Source organism: Ischnura elegans (assembly GCF_921293095.1).
Source record: "Ischnura elegans chromosome 13 unlocalized genomic scaffold, ioIscEleg1.1 SUPER_13_unloc_1, whole genome shotgun sequence".
NCBI lineage: Eukaryota > Metazoa > Arthropoda > Insecta > Odonata > Coenagrionidae > Ischnura > Ischnura elegans.
Genome location: NW_025791657.1, coordinates 7,182,103 through 7,195,041, shown reverse-complemented (window position 1 = coordinate 7,195,041; position 12,939 = coordinate 7,182,103). Strand labels below are relative to the sequence as shown.

The 12,939-nt window shown below is 36.7% G+C and overlaps 1 protein-coding gene and 1 non-coding gene across 2 annotated transcripts; both read right to left on the bottom strand.

Annotated features, from left to right (window-relative positions):
- Positions 1–802: 802 nt before the first annotated feature.
- Positions 803–875, bottom strand: Trnas-uga. Its single transcript has one exon. It is a non-coding gene; the product is annotated as a tRNA-Ser (tRNA).
- Positions 876–8,740: 7,865 nt separating this feature from the next.
- LOC124172541 lies at positions 8,741–12,364 on the bottom strand. The gene is made up of 4 exons (XM_046551986.1): positions 12,355–12,364; positions 11,999–12,177; positions 10,875–11,100; positions 8,741–8,853 (listed from the first exon to the last, which is right to left on the bottom strand). Exons 1-4 carry the CDS (start codon positions 12,362–12,364, stop codon positions 8,741–8,743), a joined length of 528 nt encoding a protein of 175 aa, XP_046407942.1.
- Between the last annotated feature and the right edge of the window lie 575 nt (positions 12,365–12,939).

The following is a 12,939-nucleotide window of genomic DNA, read 5'->3' as shown; positions in this document are numbered from 1 at the left end:
CCATAACAATGATTAATACGCCATTTGAAAGGAAATTCTATTCTAAATCCTGATTAATTTTTGTATGAAAATTTAAAAATTAAAGACACGCGAGTGCGAGTTTTTTTTGCAAATAACGAATATATATAAAATTTTGTAGAAACGGGATGCAACGTAGCACATAATATGAATGCTCAAAACACAGTCACTAAACATAGACACAAAAAAGGAAACACTCGCACGAAAAATAAAACTGAAAGACTTTCGTAGTTGTAGCTACTTCATCAGTCAAGGAGAGAATGAGTAGGGAAGGAGTGTGTTGGAAAAAGGGAAAAGGTGGGGGGAAGAGGGGAGGGGTGTATTGGGGCGGGGCAAACTCAACAAGATACATTCAGACCCGGGTGCTTGTTGGCTTGCAAATGCCAGATGCACGCCAATTCGAGGGTGTGGAGATTGATGTATCTTGTTGAGTTAGCCCTGCCCCAATACACCCCTCCCCTCTTCCCCCCACCTTTTCCCTTTTTCCAACACACTCCTTCCCTACTCATTCTCTCCTTGACTGATGAAGTAGCTACAACTACTAAAGTCTTTCAGTTTTATTTTTCGTGTGAGTGTTTCCTTTTTTTGTGTCTATGTTTAGTGACTGTGTTTTGAACATTCATATATATATATATATATGAATGTTCAAAAATATATATATATATATATAATCATAATAACATATAATAGAAATTGAAACAAAGAGATAGAAACATAAATACAGGACGATGACACACTGTGGCGTGGAGATGGGATGAAGGCCGAAAAAATATGGAAAAAAGTTCACCTGAACCGTGAATCGAACCACGGACCTTCTGCTTTCAAGGCAGATGCTCAGACCACCGAGCTATCCAGGTTAATCTAATCTCCAGTGTTTTCGGCGGGGGTTTATACACCAAATCCCCCGAGGTCTAGCCCTATCATTTGGCCAAGAGATGGCTCTGGGCGTAGGTCCTGCCACGAACAAAGAATTCAACGCGGACAGAAGAAGAAATGGAATTAAAGATGGTAACAATCACACACACAGTAGGATAGATATAGCACATGCGTTTCGGGGAACGCTGATCCCAAGAAGAGGAAACGAACCATATAGGTCTCATATATTTCAAATTCACATTCACACAGGTGTATATATATATATTGTGACGAAAGGTTTTGCGTCCGTTATAAAATAGAGCAGGAAACACCTCAGAGCGGGGGCAACGTAAAAAACGAGTAATTTTGAGGATGCGAAACGTACGGGATAATTGGAAGGGGAGGTTGAGGGTGAAAGACCACACGTATTACTGGGTTGCGAACACAAGAAATGCATTTATTGACAAAGATCGCAATAATTAAATTTAATATACAAAAATATGGGGAGTAGCACTTGAAAAAATGTTAGTAGGGCCGGATTGTCAAGGATCAAATACAAAATACAAAGAAACCAAAAATCAACTTGATAACATAAAAGTAAACTTGAAATGAACTGCATTTAAATCTTTTCGCAAGGTTTAATAAGTCCTCTGCTGCACTTTTGAGATTGAAGATTCACTAATCGTTCCAGCGTTTTCTTGCAATGGGAAAAGAGGGGGGTAGGAGGGAGAAACGTTCTCGACGCTGCTTCAAACGGGGACAGTGGTGGGGACACGGTTGATTACTGCTCCTTATTCGGGAACACGAGGTGATGACGTGGCCGAGTAGACTTCTCATGCGCTCGTGATGGTTCCTCGTTGCATTTTCCAAGCCGACGACTGGGGAGTTGCCAAGGTGCTTTCTCTCTATCTCCAGTAGCCTGTGGCTCCAATGCTCCACCGTCTCTCTCCGGTGTTGAGTGGTTCAATGCCTGGCTGTCTCTCTCCGATGTTGAGTGTTTCAATGCCTGGCTTTCTCTTGAGAGGGGAAGGGAGGGGAGGGCAGTGGTTCCACTAGCGCGCTCTATCGGGTCGTGATTCACCTTGTTTGCGCGGTATTTAAAAAAAATGCTATTCACACGCACACATGAAACACTTACATTCATACCAAATACACTCAAATAGTAACAAAAAGGAAAGGGTAGGAATTGTGACAAGTGCTACTCTTAAATGATAATTAGCGCTGCCGTTACAATATATATATATACACCATCTAGTCCTATATTACTTATTTTGCATTTTGTTTTAATAATTGAAGCATGAATTCCAAGGATCAGAATGAAGAGAAAATTTATAATGATTTAACGTTTTCATTAAAACTACAAGTATTTTTTCTAAAAATGTGAACAAGTATTAAATATTTAAAATGTCAAAATATAATAATCTATTACTGTTGAAAAAAAATTCAAATTTCAAATGTGCATGGTGTTTTTGACAAAATATCAGTAGTTATTGACCCATTAGGCCAAGTTAATAAATATCTAAAAATATATAATTTTCTCCCTTCATTTTACTCGATAATATGGTAAATAATGTAAATTGAAAATATGGGCCTTCAAAAAAAATTGCTTATGGTGAAAAATAAATGTTGAGTTTTAGCAACTTTGGCGGAATTAGTATCTATAGGCAGTTGTGCAACCCGCATTACCATATATTGCTACCTCTTAGGAATATACCGTTTTTATTGTCGGATATAATCCTGCGCTATTTTATGCCACGTATATGGCTTACATCGTCATACTCGCTTAGCTCGCTGGGGGGCTCTGCCCCCCCTAGGCCCCCCCGAAAAAGGCCTACGGCCTGTTATGCTCACTGTGGGAGGTCTTACACTTTTCGTTTGCTACTTGTTACTTAAGGATCGCTTACTTTTAAGCTGGCAAGCTTAGGTATAAGCAATATTTCCACTTTCACGTAAAACGAGTGCATGGTACGTAGGCTACAATATGAATGCAAATATTTATAAAGAGAAACGTTTTTCTGAGGGGCTAAAAAAGTAAAATAAATTTCTTCGAGTATCTCTAACTTATTCAAATCAAATACAAAAAACGTTGAGACCACGTTCCACTGTAACACCCAATGCAAACTTAATATCATAACATAACGACCTTACGAATTACAATGAAAAACACGTTTATTAATTATTTTCCACAAAACTCAACCAAGTTCTTGATATACGAATAGGATATAACAGCTGTTCCCCTTCGTAATCGAATTACGTAGGGACTGAATATCATTATCTGGAACAAATGCGCCTTAGCATGAATTAGGGCTAGTATGACGAATTTTATCGAAATATAATTTTCCTGATCGCGAATGATTTCACTTCAGAAATACCTCTATTTAAAGTTTTAATGAATCGGGGTACACAAATATCTCAGCTTTAATATCCAACGCAATGCGTAATAAATCTGGTGAGTAACGGATCACAGCATTTGGTGTACAAGACATTGTGAATGTCAAGATTTCGATAATTTTCACGGTTGAATAACTTAGTCACTCAAGGAAACGTAATTTTCGCAAGACAAATAATTGAATAAGAAATACCTTTATTTGCACTAATCTTCCATATTGTATTATTCACTGCCTATTCACTCCTGCAGCTCACGGATAACATTGTACATTAAAAAGGACATTAACGGAAAAAAGAACGTAAAAAAAATAAAAAGTTATCACCATCACAAGAAATGAAATTATATTTTTACCTACCTATATTATGTAAGACTTGTTTAAAAGCCTTTCTACTACAATCGTGTATCGCCAACAAGATACGAACTATAGTCAACAGCACGAATCATATTTCTAAAATGGCATTTGGTGCACTTGTTAACTTTGAAATTAATAACCACCACACTTTCGATGTAATATACCAAAAACAACAACTAATTTCCTACCTTATATTTCTCCGCTTTTCATTTGAATGCGCTTCGATTTAAACAGATGTTTGTTTTTGCGGAAAGAAGACGCAAAGAAATAGACACTTCAAATATTATTTTCCTTATTTCCTTCCATATATTTATCAGTTTTTCGTTTCATTTCCTTTATCTTCTTTCCCAATTTAGCTCCTCTTGTTTGCATAAACAAATATGTTGCTATGATTGTTCGTTTGTATGACTGCCGCGCCGCCATTGGAATTTGGTGGCCAATTTTTGAACTAATCCCCATACACTCAATTTCATATGAATAGACGGATAAATAATTGTAAATTTAGTGTTTTCATTATTTTTCCTGGGGTTTCAGACAATTTTAGAGGGGGTCTTCATTAGACTTTTTGCCGTATCTCGTCTCGTTCACCCCAAACATTTGTATACGTGAATGAATGAATGAATGAGTGGTCGTTAAGGGGCTTCATGTTATATAGATTAGATAATTAATATTCTTATGTATCATGTTTCCAATGGGATGTTGGATAATTAATAACATAAATTCTCCATAAAATAGGCCTGCTTTACGGTTTAAAATAAATTAGTCAAAGCGAATATTTTCACTGAAGACCGTGCATTTTAAGTTTTTTGATTGACATTAATTTTATCATTGCAGATTAACTCGATGGCAAAATTTGTCCTTTCTTACGTCACGAATCCGCGAAGAATTACATGGACTATATTTTTCTGTTTATGGACGTGAATTGCATAGGGGTACGTCATCTACTGACTCCTTCGCTTCACTTTTTAGATGCGTCCCTGCTAGATTTGACTTGAAGTCTACCAGTGACATTTACTTCTGTTGCATAGCGTGTACTTTTTCCAGACGTTAGTTCAAATGCTGTTCAGTAAGGTGATTAACTTGGACCTTTTTTACCTTGTATTCCAGTACAGTAATTTTAATTTGAATTTCGTGTAGGTCCACACCTAGAAGGTATTAACTATACTCCCCAATAACTCGAGGCTGTGGAAAGTATTTAATTTTTTTTTCTTAAACGTTTCCTTCCGCACAATGGAAGCGCAGAACTTGTATTGCTGTCTACAGTGACAACCAAGTTATGATTCTATCGAACCTTACTAAGACCTACAGCTTCATCAAATGCTTATTTTTTTGTTCCTCTCTGTCTTATGCCGATGGTTTTACTAAATTCTTTCATACACTCCTCCTTTCTATTTTCACGGTGAACTCGACCCAGACGGCACAGAACCCTCCGTATGTAATTCGTATGTAGATAGTATCCATTGACTACGGGGATACTATGCCGCTCCGTCGCTTTTCCTAGTTACTTGGAAACCTTGATATGTTAACAGGAGTAAATTCTTATTAATTTCGAGACTAAATATGACATCACATAGCCCATAAGCCTTGAAAAGCTTACCCTAAAGCCTTACTAAATAAGATTTTTTTCAATAAAAATTGCCGATGAAACGAGATTGCTGACACATCTGCTATTATCATGATTGAATTCATCAAAATGCAAGCAAAAATTAACGAAAAGTTCAGTCTCAGCTACTAAAACGTACCCGTTCTAGGCGCTTAAGTATTTGAAAAAATATTTGGGATGAGTAAAAGTCTCTGTCACTGCAGTAGATGTATCATCCTATAAAAAAATATGAAAGTACTGCCAAATCACCTGAATAAACATTTGTAAAATAAAACATGGTATCTCTAAGATCACACCTCCGATTTTATACTTACTTTGCATGAAGTCATTATCACAAGAAATTTTAAGAGGCAGGAAAGAAAAAAACCACAGAAATAGAATACAGATATTATGTATTTTCTTTACTTAATCACAATAACATTTCCAATTTTCTTTTTTAACCCACATCTACTTTGGCGTAACAATTACCTATTATTCTCTTTCGAATATAAAATTATTTAAAAGAGGACTGGCCGATACATACTATAACCATCATCATTACTTTCTCCGATGAATGTCCACTATCACAGCATCCACTTGCACAAAACAAATCCACATCCACTATAAATCTGTTTGTCCCTTCTGCCACAATGTCCGCCTTCTTGACGACAGGTAACAGTGAAGCAATTGTAACTTCCTCCAATCTGGGCACCTTCAATTCAACAAGAAAATTCTCCCCGTCTTCTCGTCCAAGGCCACAGATTATTTTCTGATGTCACAAGGTGTGATGTGAAGCTCACACACTTAAAATTAATAAATAATAAAATACCATGTCACTTACTAGGTCACATCATTTCCAATTTTCGGTATTTCTGCATGAGAAATCAAATTACTGGGCTCGTAAATATAGTAAATAATTGTATCCCTGAATATTTATTTATTTTAAATTATGCCATAAGATAGTTTGAAATGATGAAAGACGACATATAACACGCCATAGGGAAAGCTAAGAAACAATATTCGATTCTATAAACTTGGCTGCTTATTCTTAGTTTCTCCTTTAGCCACACGTTTACCGAATGAATTAATACGAAAAAGGCAACTAAAATGCAAGAATTTTCAAATGAATTGCTGCTACAATATTTTGAATCACCATTTCGGTACTAAAGTGATGCATCAACATACCGAAGCCACTTCTAACTTAAATACCCGTTTCCAAAGCATATTCCCCCAAGCATATTCCTCCGCTTATTGGTAATGATATATTGTAGTTTATCAGCTGGCCCAGGATTTTATCAGCCGTTTGATCTAATATTGATATTATTATACCGGAAGCCTGAGTGCTTGATGACCCACTGTTTTTTTGCAATTCATAATGGGTTATTTGAATAACCCATTATCATTTAGCCAGATATAAGACAAGTTAATTACAGCACATAAATAAACCAGTCAGATGAATAAAAACGGCATCTTTTGAGATAAGAATACTTACTTCAGGAATTAGAAATTTTAAATGGAATGGGTTACCTTTAAAGCTGTGCAGAAAGCAAAACGTCCTATCATTTACAATGATAATTGTTTAGATATTTACCTACTATCTCCTTCATAAATTAATTAAATCCTATCACAAGAATTCCTCACATACCTGGTCACTCTCTTCCAAAGATGGTTCCCTCTTTACCCCAATCAGCGTCCACTCCAGGTCTACCACTACAGCTCCTGTGCCCTGAGTTTCCACCTTTTCACCTTTGGAAGCAGTTAAGGTTATGGGCTGCAACAAAATGCCAAATCATCGTCATACATGCTTGAGATACAAAAAATGGAATGCTTTGAGAATTTGTCTCATGAATTAAATTAAAGCTCATTCAAGATGGATACATTCTTCATGCTCCCCTACAAGCTTCCTCAAAGTACTTAATGTCAGCATTTCATAATGCTTATGCTTATGTAAATTAAGTTTACCACTTTACTACAGACTTAAAACCTCTTACTTGCATTGCAAAATCCCTTCAAAAGCCACGTGATGATCCTCAGGGAAATGGTTTCTGGATACGTAAAACTCCAGATATAATCTTATTCATAACAGAAACTTATTTTATGGCAGAACTTTGCATGAGAATTCAGAGCACAAATATAACAACACACCAACATGGAAAATTAATATGGTCTATAAAGGAGAATAATTTCTTGTGTTTTGGTTTATAAGTCAATTTTACCCTCCAGCAGGCGTGCTGTGGCACAAAGTGCAACATTGTGCAGTTTCGGTCTCACGTTATTAATAATAGTTGGTCAGTGAACCAAACGCACCAATTATTCCTTCTTTGTAGCACTTTGTGATTCAAGCGCGTGGCTTCTCGAATTTCGAAATAAAATTAATAATTAGCTAAACTGGTCGTCTTTGTTGCACTCAGTGCAATGCATGCCTGGTGATGTAATACTACCCCGTAGTGTCAAATATATATCAACATTGTTTCTTTCTGTTCGATGTAGAGTGAGGTGAGTTGGTGGGAACACAAGAGTTTTCACCATTCCTTCTCTGAATCAGGGTGAGCTAACAGCAGAAAACATTCTTCACCAGTAATCTCGAAGTGTATTGCAGGAGGCAGATGAACGGTTCATATTTAGTGTCAAACTCACCAGTAGACGTTGTCAAGAGGCTTGTAGGATCAATTGCCCCTATGAAAAAATTGTATTAAACCTGTATAAAATTGTATAAAAATTTTGTATACATTCTGTATAGAATTATATACAAGTTGTATACAGTCTCTATACAGATTGTATAAAATCTCTATACCGATTTTATACAGTCTGTATACGTTATATACAAAAATGAGTGTATACAATTTGTATAAAAATATACATTTTATACAAATTATATACAGGCTGTATAAGAATTGTACATGGGCTGTATAAGAATTGAACATGGGCTGTATAAGATTTGTGGATGGGCTGTATAAAATTGTATACAGGCTGTATAAGAATCGTACATGGGCTGTATAAGATTCGTGGATGGGCTGTATAAAATTGTATAGTCTGTATAAAAGTTATATACAAAAATGAGTGCATAAAAATTTACATTGTTATACAAATTATATACAGGCTGTATAAGAATTGAACATGGGCTGCATAAAATTGTATACGGGCTGAATAAGAATTGTATATGGACTGCATAAAAGAAGACCTAGGAATACCTCATCCAAAATAGGTGGAGTAATACTACCCATTTTCTTCCTCATTTCATCTCAGGTCATAAAGAAACACTCATAAAAATTATTCCAACAGACCATTTCCCTTACCACACTTCCTTTAGGAACCCACAACCATGCAATGGCATAAATGAAAATGGAATGAATGCTGTACAAAATATAACATTATAATCCTTTAAACATTGTTAAACTGAAAACTAATCAATAATTCAATACCGGATGTATTTAAATGATAAATAGGGGATTCTCAGGTTAAACAGTGGAAATTAAGAATAGCATGTGATTAATTGAAAGTAAAACATTTATTCACAAATAATTAATTATGCATTAAAAAATGCCTACAAAGTAAAGGTAGCCCGTATTTCATTCAATTTCTTCCCCATCGCAGCCACCAAATCGGACACATTGCAGGCCTTCCAGCCACATGACCCTGCATGGCTCAAAGCAAAATCTGGAAAATCAAATACTTTAGTAACATGGGAAGTCATATTAGGGGTAAATAAGCACTCATTTCTTAAGTTCAATATTCCTAATTTCTAAAATCTATAATAGTTTATTTTTTAGCATTCTCATGGTGACAAAAGCCATGCACTTTTCCAGCATTTAACCCGAGGTTTCAGAGCGTGGCTTAGGCATTTCCAGCACAAGCATCGCTGATGTGCAGTCTCCTTGACAGTAAGAAGGTTACATTATTTTTTGCAGCCATAGCCAGCCTGTCACATTGTATTTATAAAACCACTTACTCTGCTATTTTGTAGTGCGTAACTTTATGTTAATTTGGGCATGACTACATTGTGAAAGCATTCAATAGAAAATATGAATCAATGTACCCATTCACTATACTTCTGTTTACCTCAAAACTCTTGTTTCTACCTACACCCATTTCATGGTTCCAATCCATAATTCCATTGAATAAAAACGAACAAACTTTGTCTTTATCCACCAATTTATTTACGCGGTACGACTATTTTCGATGCAGCGGCGTCATCCTTAGTGTTATTAAAAATTCTTTTCATGTTGTTGTAGTTATAAAAAGGAATCTTGTAAAGGTATTCAGGGAAAAGGTGGCTCACTTTCTGTGATAAAACACCATAGAAAGGTAACTTTCTCCACTTAAATTTTTCCTCCTTTGAAGGAGAGGAGTGAGCCATTGGACAATAGTGGCATTTATTTATTGGAATGCAATAAATGCTCTGCAGTATACATCAGACAAACGGGCCGCACTTTCTGGCAGAGAGAGGAGGAACACGAGGGGAGTTTTCGGACTTGTAACCTCTCCCAATCCCACTTTGCTAAGCACTTGAGAACCACAACAGTGATTTCATTCCAAAAATTCTACACTGGAAGGAAAAAGGCAGAAGAATGAACAAGATTGAAGAGTTGGAGAATAGAAGATTCATCAAGAAACGTCCCCTTCTTAATGATATCCTTTTTGAAAACCTTTCCCCCCTCCTAATAGCCTCCCTGAACCTCATGCAAATACCAACAACCCATAATCCTTCCCCTTCCCCCACTCCTAAGGACACCTCCATCATTACCTTAGTCACCAACAACCTTCCGTTTCTTTGTATTAATCCCTCCCCTCTCCAACTCTCACCACCCGCCCAATCACCTTCTTCAGATTTCCCAGCCACCCCTTCCACTTACCTTCTTCCTCCCCCACAGAGACCATATTATATATAAGGATGTTTGATTGCTGGTAACCTTTGTACCTGAGGGTGACGCCACTGCGCCGAAACTACTCGTATCGCGTAAACAAATTGGTGGATTAATACAAAGTTTGTTCGTTTTTATTCATTGAAATGAACTTCCACAAAGTTGAGCCTGTGACTATAGAGATTATCATAATTCTATTATATACCAATTTCAACTCTACTGTAACAATCCCATTAGCACATTCCAAAGGAAAACTCATAATGTAATCCACAGCAGCAACGGACTGTTAACCTCCAAGAAAATAGTTGGTTCTTGCAGAAGAACCCAGTCCCACCCTGGTTGTATTATATGATCAAATAACAAAAGGTTAAATTCCCAATGAAGTTAGTGATTTTAGCCTCTCATTTCCTCAGCCACTTAGCCCACCCCCTCTCTCCCCTGGATTATCCATCAATGCTGGGAAATCCCTCCATCCAAGCTAGGGCCACTCCTTTCCCCCCATCTCTTCCCAACCCTATCCGACAATTAGATACCTTTACTGTTGACTTGTTATATAAAGAGAAACATGCATGATCAGTCACCTGACAATGTAACCATGCTATGAAACACAGGTCATACCAATTAAATATATCCAGTGAGCCCAATATAGCTTATTCTTTCATTATCCATAACCCCATAGTTTGAACTTGTCAGTCATTTCTTGGGACAGAAAACTATTCGAGGATCGTAAATAAATTTCCATTATATAATGAAATGAAGTACACCTTTGCTAATTGCATTGCATGCGAAATTAACTTGACAAAGGTCTGCTATTACCTATAATAGCATTAACCCCTGGCTGGAACAAGGCCTCCCGCTTCTCATTGTTGCTCCCACGGCCGTTGGAACTACGCCCCCTGATGGAGCAATTCTGGAGAGCATCTTTCGTGAATGTTAGCTCCAGTAAGCCTCTTGCCAACATGGTGGCAGAGGTGGAGGAATTGGACGTCATCCTCAAATTTGCTGCATTTACAAAAATTTCGGACTGTCCCAAAGGAATAGCCTGTAAAGAAACAAACCTTTAGCTTCACCACATTCACAAGCATCACTTTAAATGGCTTTATCAAGCATGAAATTAAACAAGAATGTTTAGCTAATTTCATGCTTGCTAATTTCAGGCACTTGTACACTTGATTTGACTAAGATGAAAAATTGAAGTAAAATTTTTATTTGACAATCACTTTTCTCCTCAACTTTTGTGTTGTACTTGACTATTTAAAGAGAAATATTAACTCAACAGTTTATTCTAACAAAGAGCACTTCAGCAGCAAAGACTAAGTAACCACGTGCTTTGTTCAAGAGGATCAAGTTATGATAAAAACTTCATTGCTGAGTTGAATAATTTTGCGACTATAAGAGCACTGGATTCAAGTAATAGTTCAATAAACTCGTCCTGATTTATTATTTAAAAACTCAAACACCTAAAATGGTGACTGACTTCTTGAAGCGCATAACATTTTGATGCACTAGATTGTTGAGGCCTTCACATTGTACAATTCCTTTGTAACTATAAGTAAAGGCATGATAAAGCTTTGCTTTTCTACAGCTCAAATATTTATTGGCTAACTAGTTTCGATACACTATCATTTTCAAGGATTAGTAATACAAGAATTATTCGTTATTGGTTGTACACCATGTCTTCCCCAATCGCTTCCTTTACTACCACCTGACATGGTATATAACCAACAATGAGTGCTTCTCGTTCTACTAGTCCTTAGGTGTCATTGAAATGAACAACAGTATATTGAAACTACTCTGCGAATAGATATCTAAGCAGTAGACCAGCAAATTTTTATCATTACTTTAACGTCCCTAAATGTTTACACAAAATCAATTGCTACTATTCTCCTCTTTTATCATAATTGCATTTGGTAGACATATAAGTGCTGCGTGAGACTTACCCCAAAATCAGTCTTTTTTGAGCGCAAGTGCTCATGGGTTACCCCGGCACTTACACCTCCAGTCTCAGCTGGCGACGCTCTTCCCTCTTGTGCATCATTTGGTGAGGACTTTGAATATTTCAAGGCACGCCTCAATTCCTTAGCCAACGCCAAATTACTTTCAAGTACTGTTCCTGCTTCTGTTGAAATAAAGCAGGGCGAATAACTACAAAATCATTTCTAGAATCATCACACAAAATTACTTACTCCTACACAAGGTTATACAACACCTTCGAAATAGAAATTACAGAAATAGCATTAATATGTCTGCATATAACACTCATTATTTAAATTTAAGCAATTAAGGCTAAATATGCCATCTACCATATCCACTGAAGTTTCTTTGAAATTGGATGCCTTAGAGTACGAAGAGTATCTCAAGTGACAGTATATCTTCCAGCAGTAACAATATGGCAATACCTCTTATTTTTAATTAAATTCACAATATATTACCAACTTCCTGCAACAGGTAATGCAATTGTAATTCAAGGAAATTCAAACAACATATCAGTTTGGGTGTTACATTCCCCCCTAACTACGCAATTGTTGAAAAACAAGCTGACAGAAAATGAACTTGTGCACTTACGAATCAAATTATCTCTCTGTTCGGTGACTTCAGCAAGCTTTGCTTGCAGCTTCCTCACTTTTTCCTTCTCCTCCTCAAGCTCCTTCTTTAATACGTCTATCTGGCTACTTCTTTTGACGTGGTTGGACTCCACATTATTATAATTTCTAATTATTTTCATCGATGCTACTTGGTGGGCGTTTTCTTTCTTTCGTTTCAATTGCGCACTCTGAAAGTTAGAAAAGAAAGTGGATGCGCATATTGAAATGTTCACAGTAGCACAGTCGTGGGGAATAGTTAATGACAAAGTGAAGAGAACTTACTTTTTTCACTACCC

Excerpts from the sequence above, each read along its gene's own strand:
- LOC124172541 (XM_046551986.1), bottom strand. Across the intron at positions 11,101-11,998 it reads CAAAAAAGACTGATTTTGGG|GCTATTCCTTTGGGACAGTC; the intron begins GTAAGTCTCACG and ends GTTTCTTTACAG. Across the intron at positions 8,854-10,874 it reads AGGGGTTAATGCTATTATAG|ATTTTGCTTTGAGCCATGCA; the intron begins GTAATAGCAGAC and ends TTGATTTTCCAG.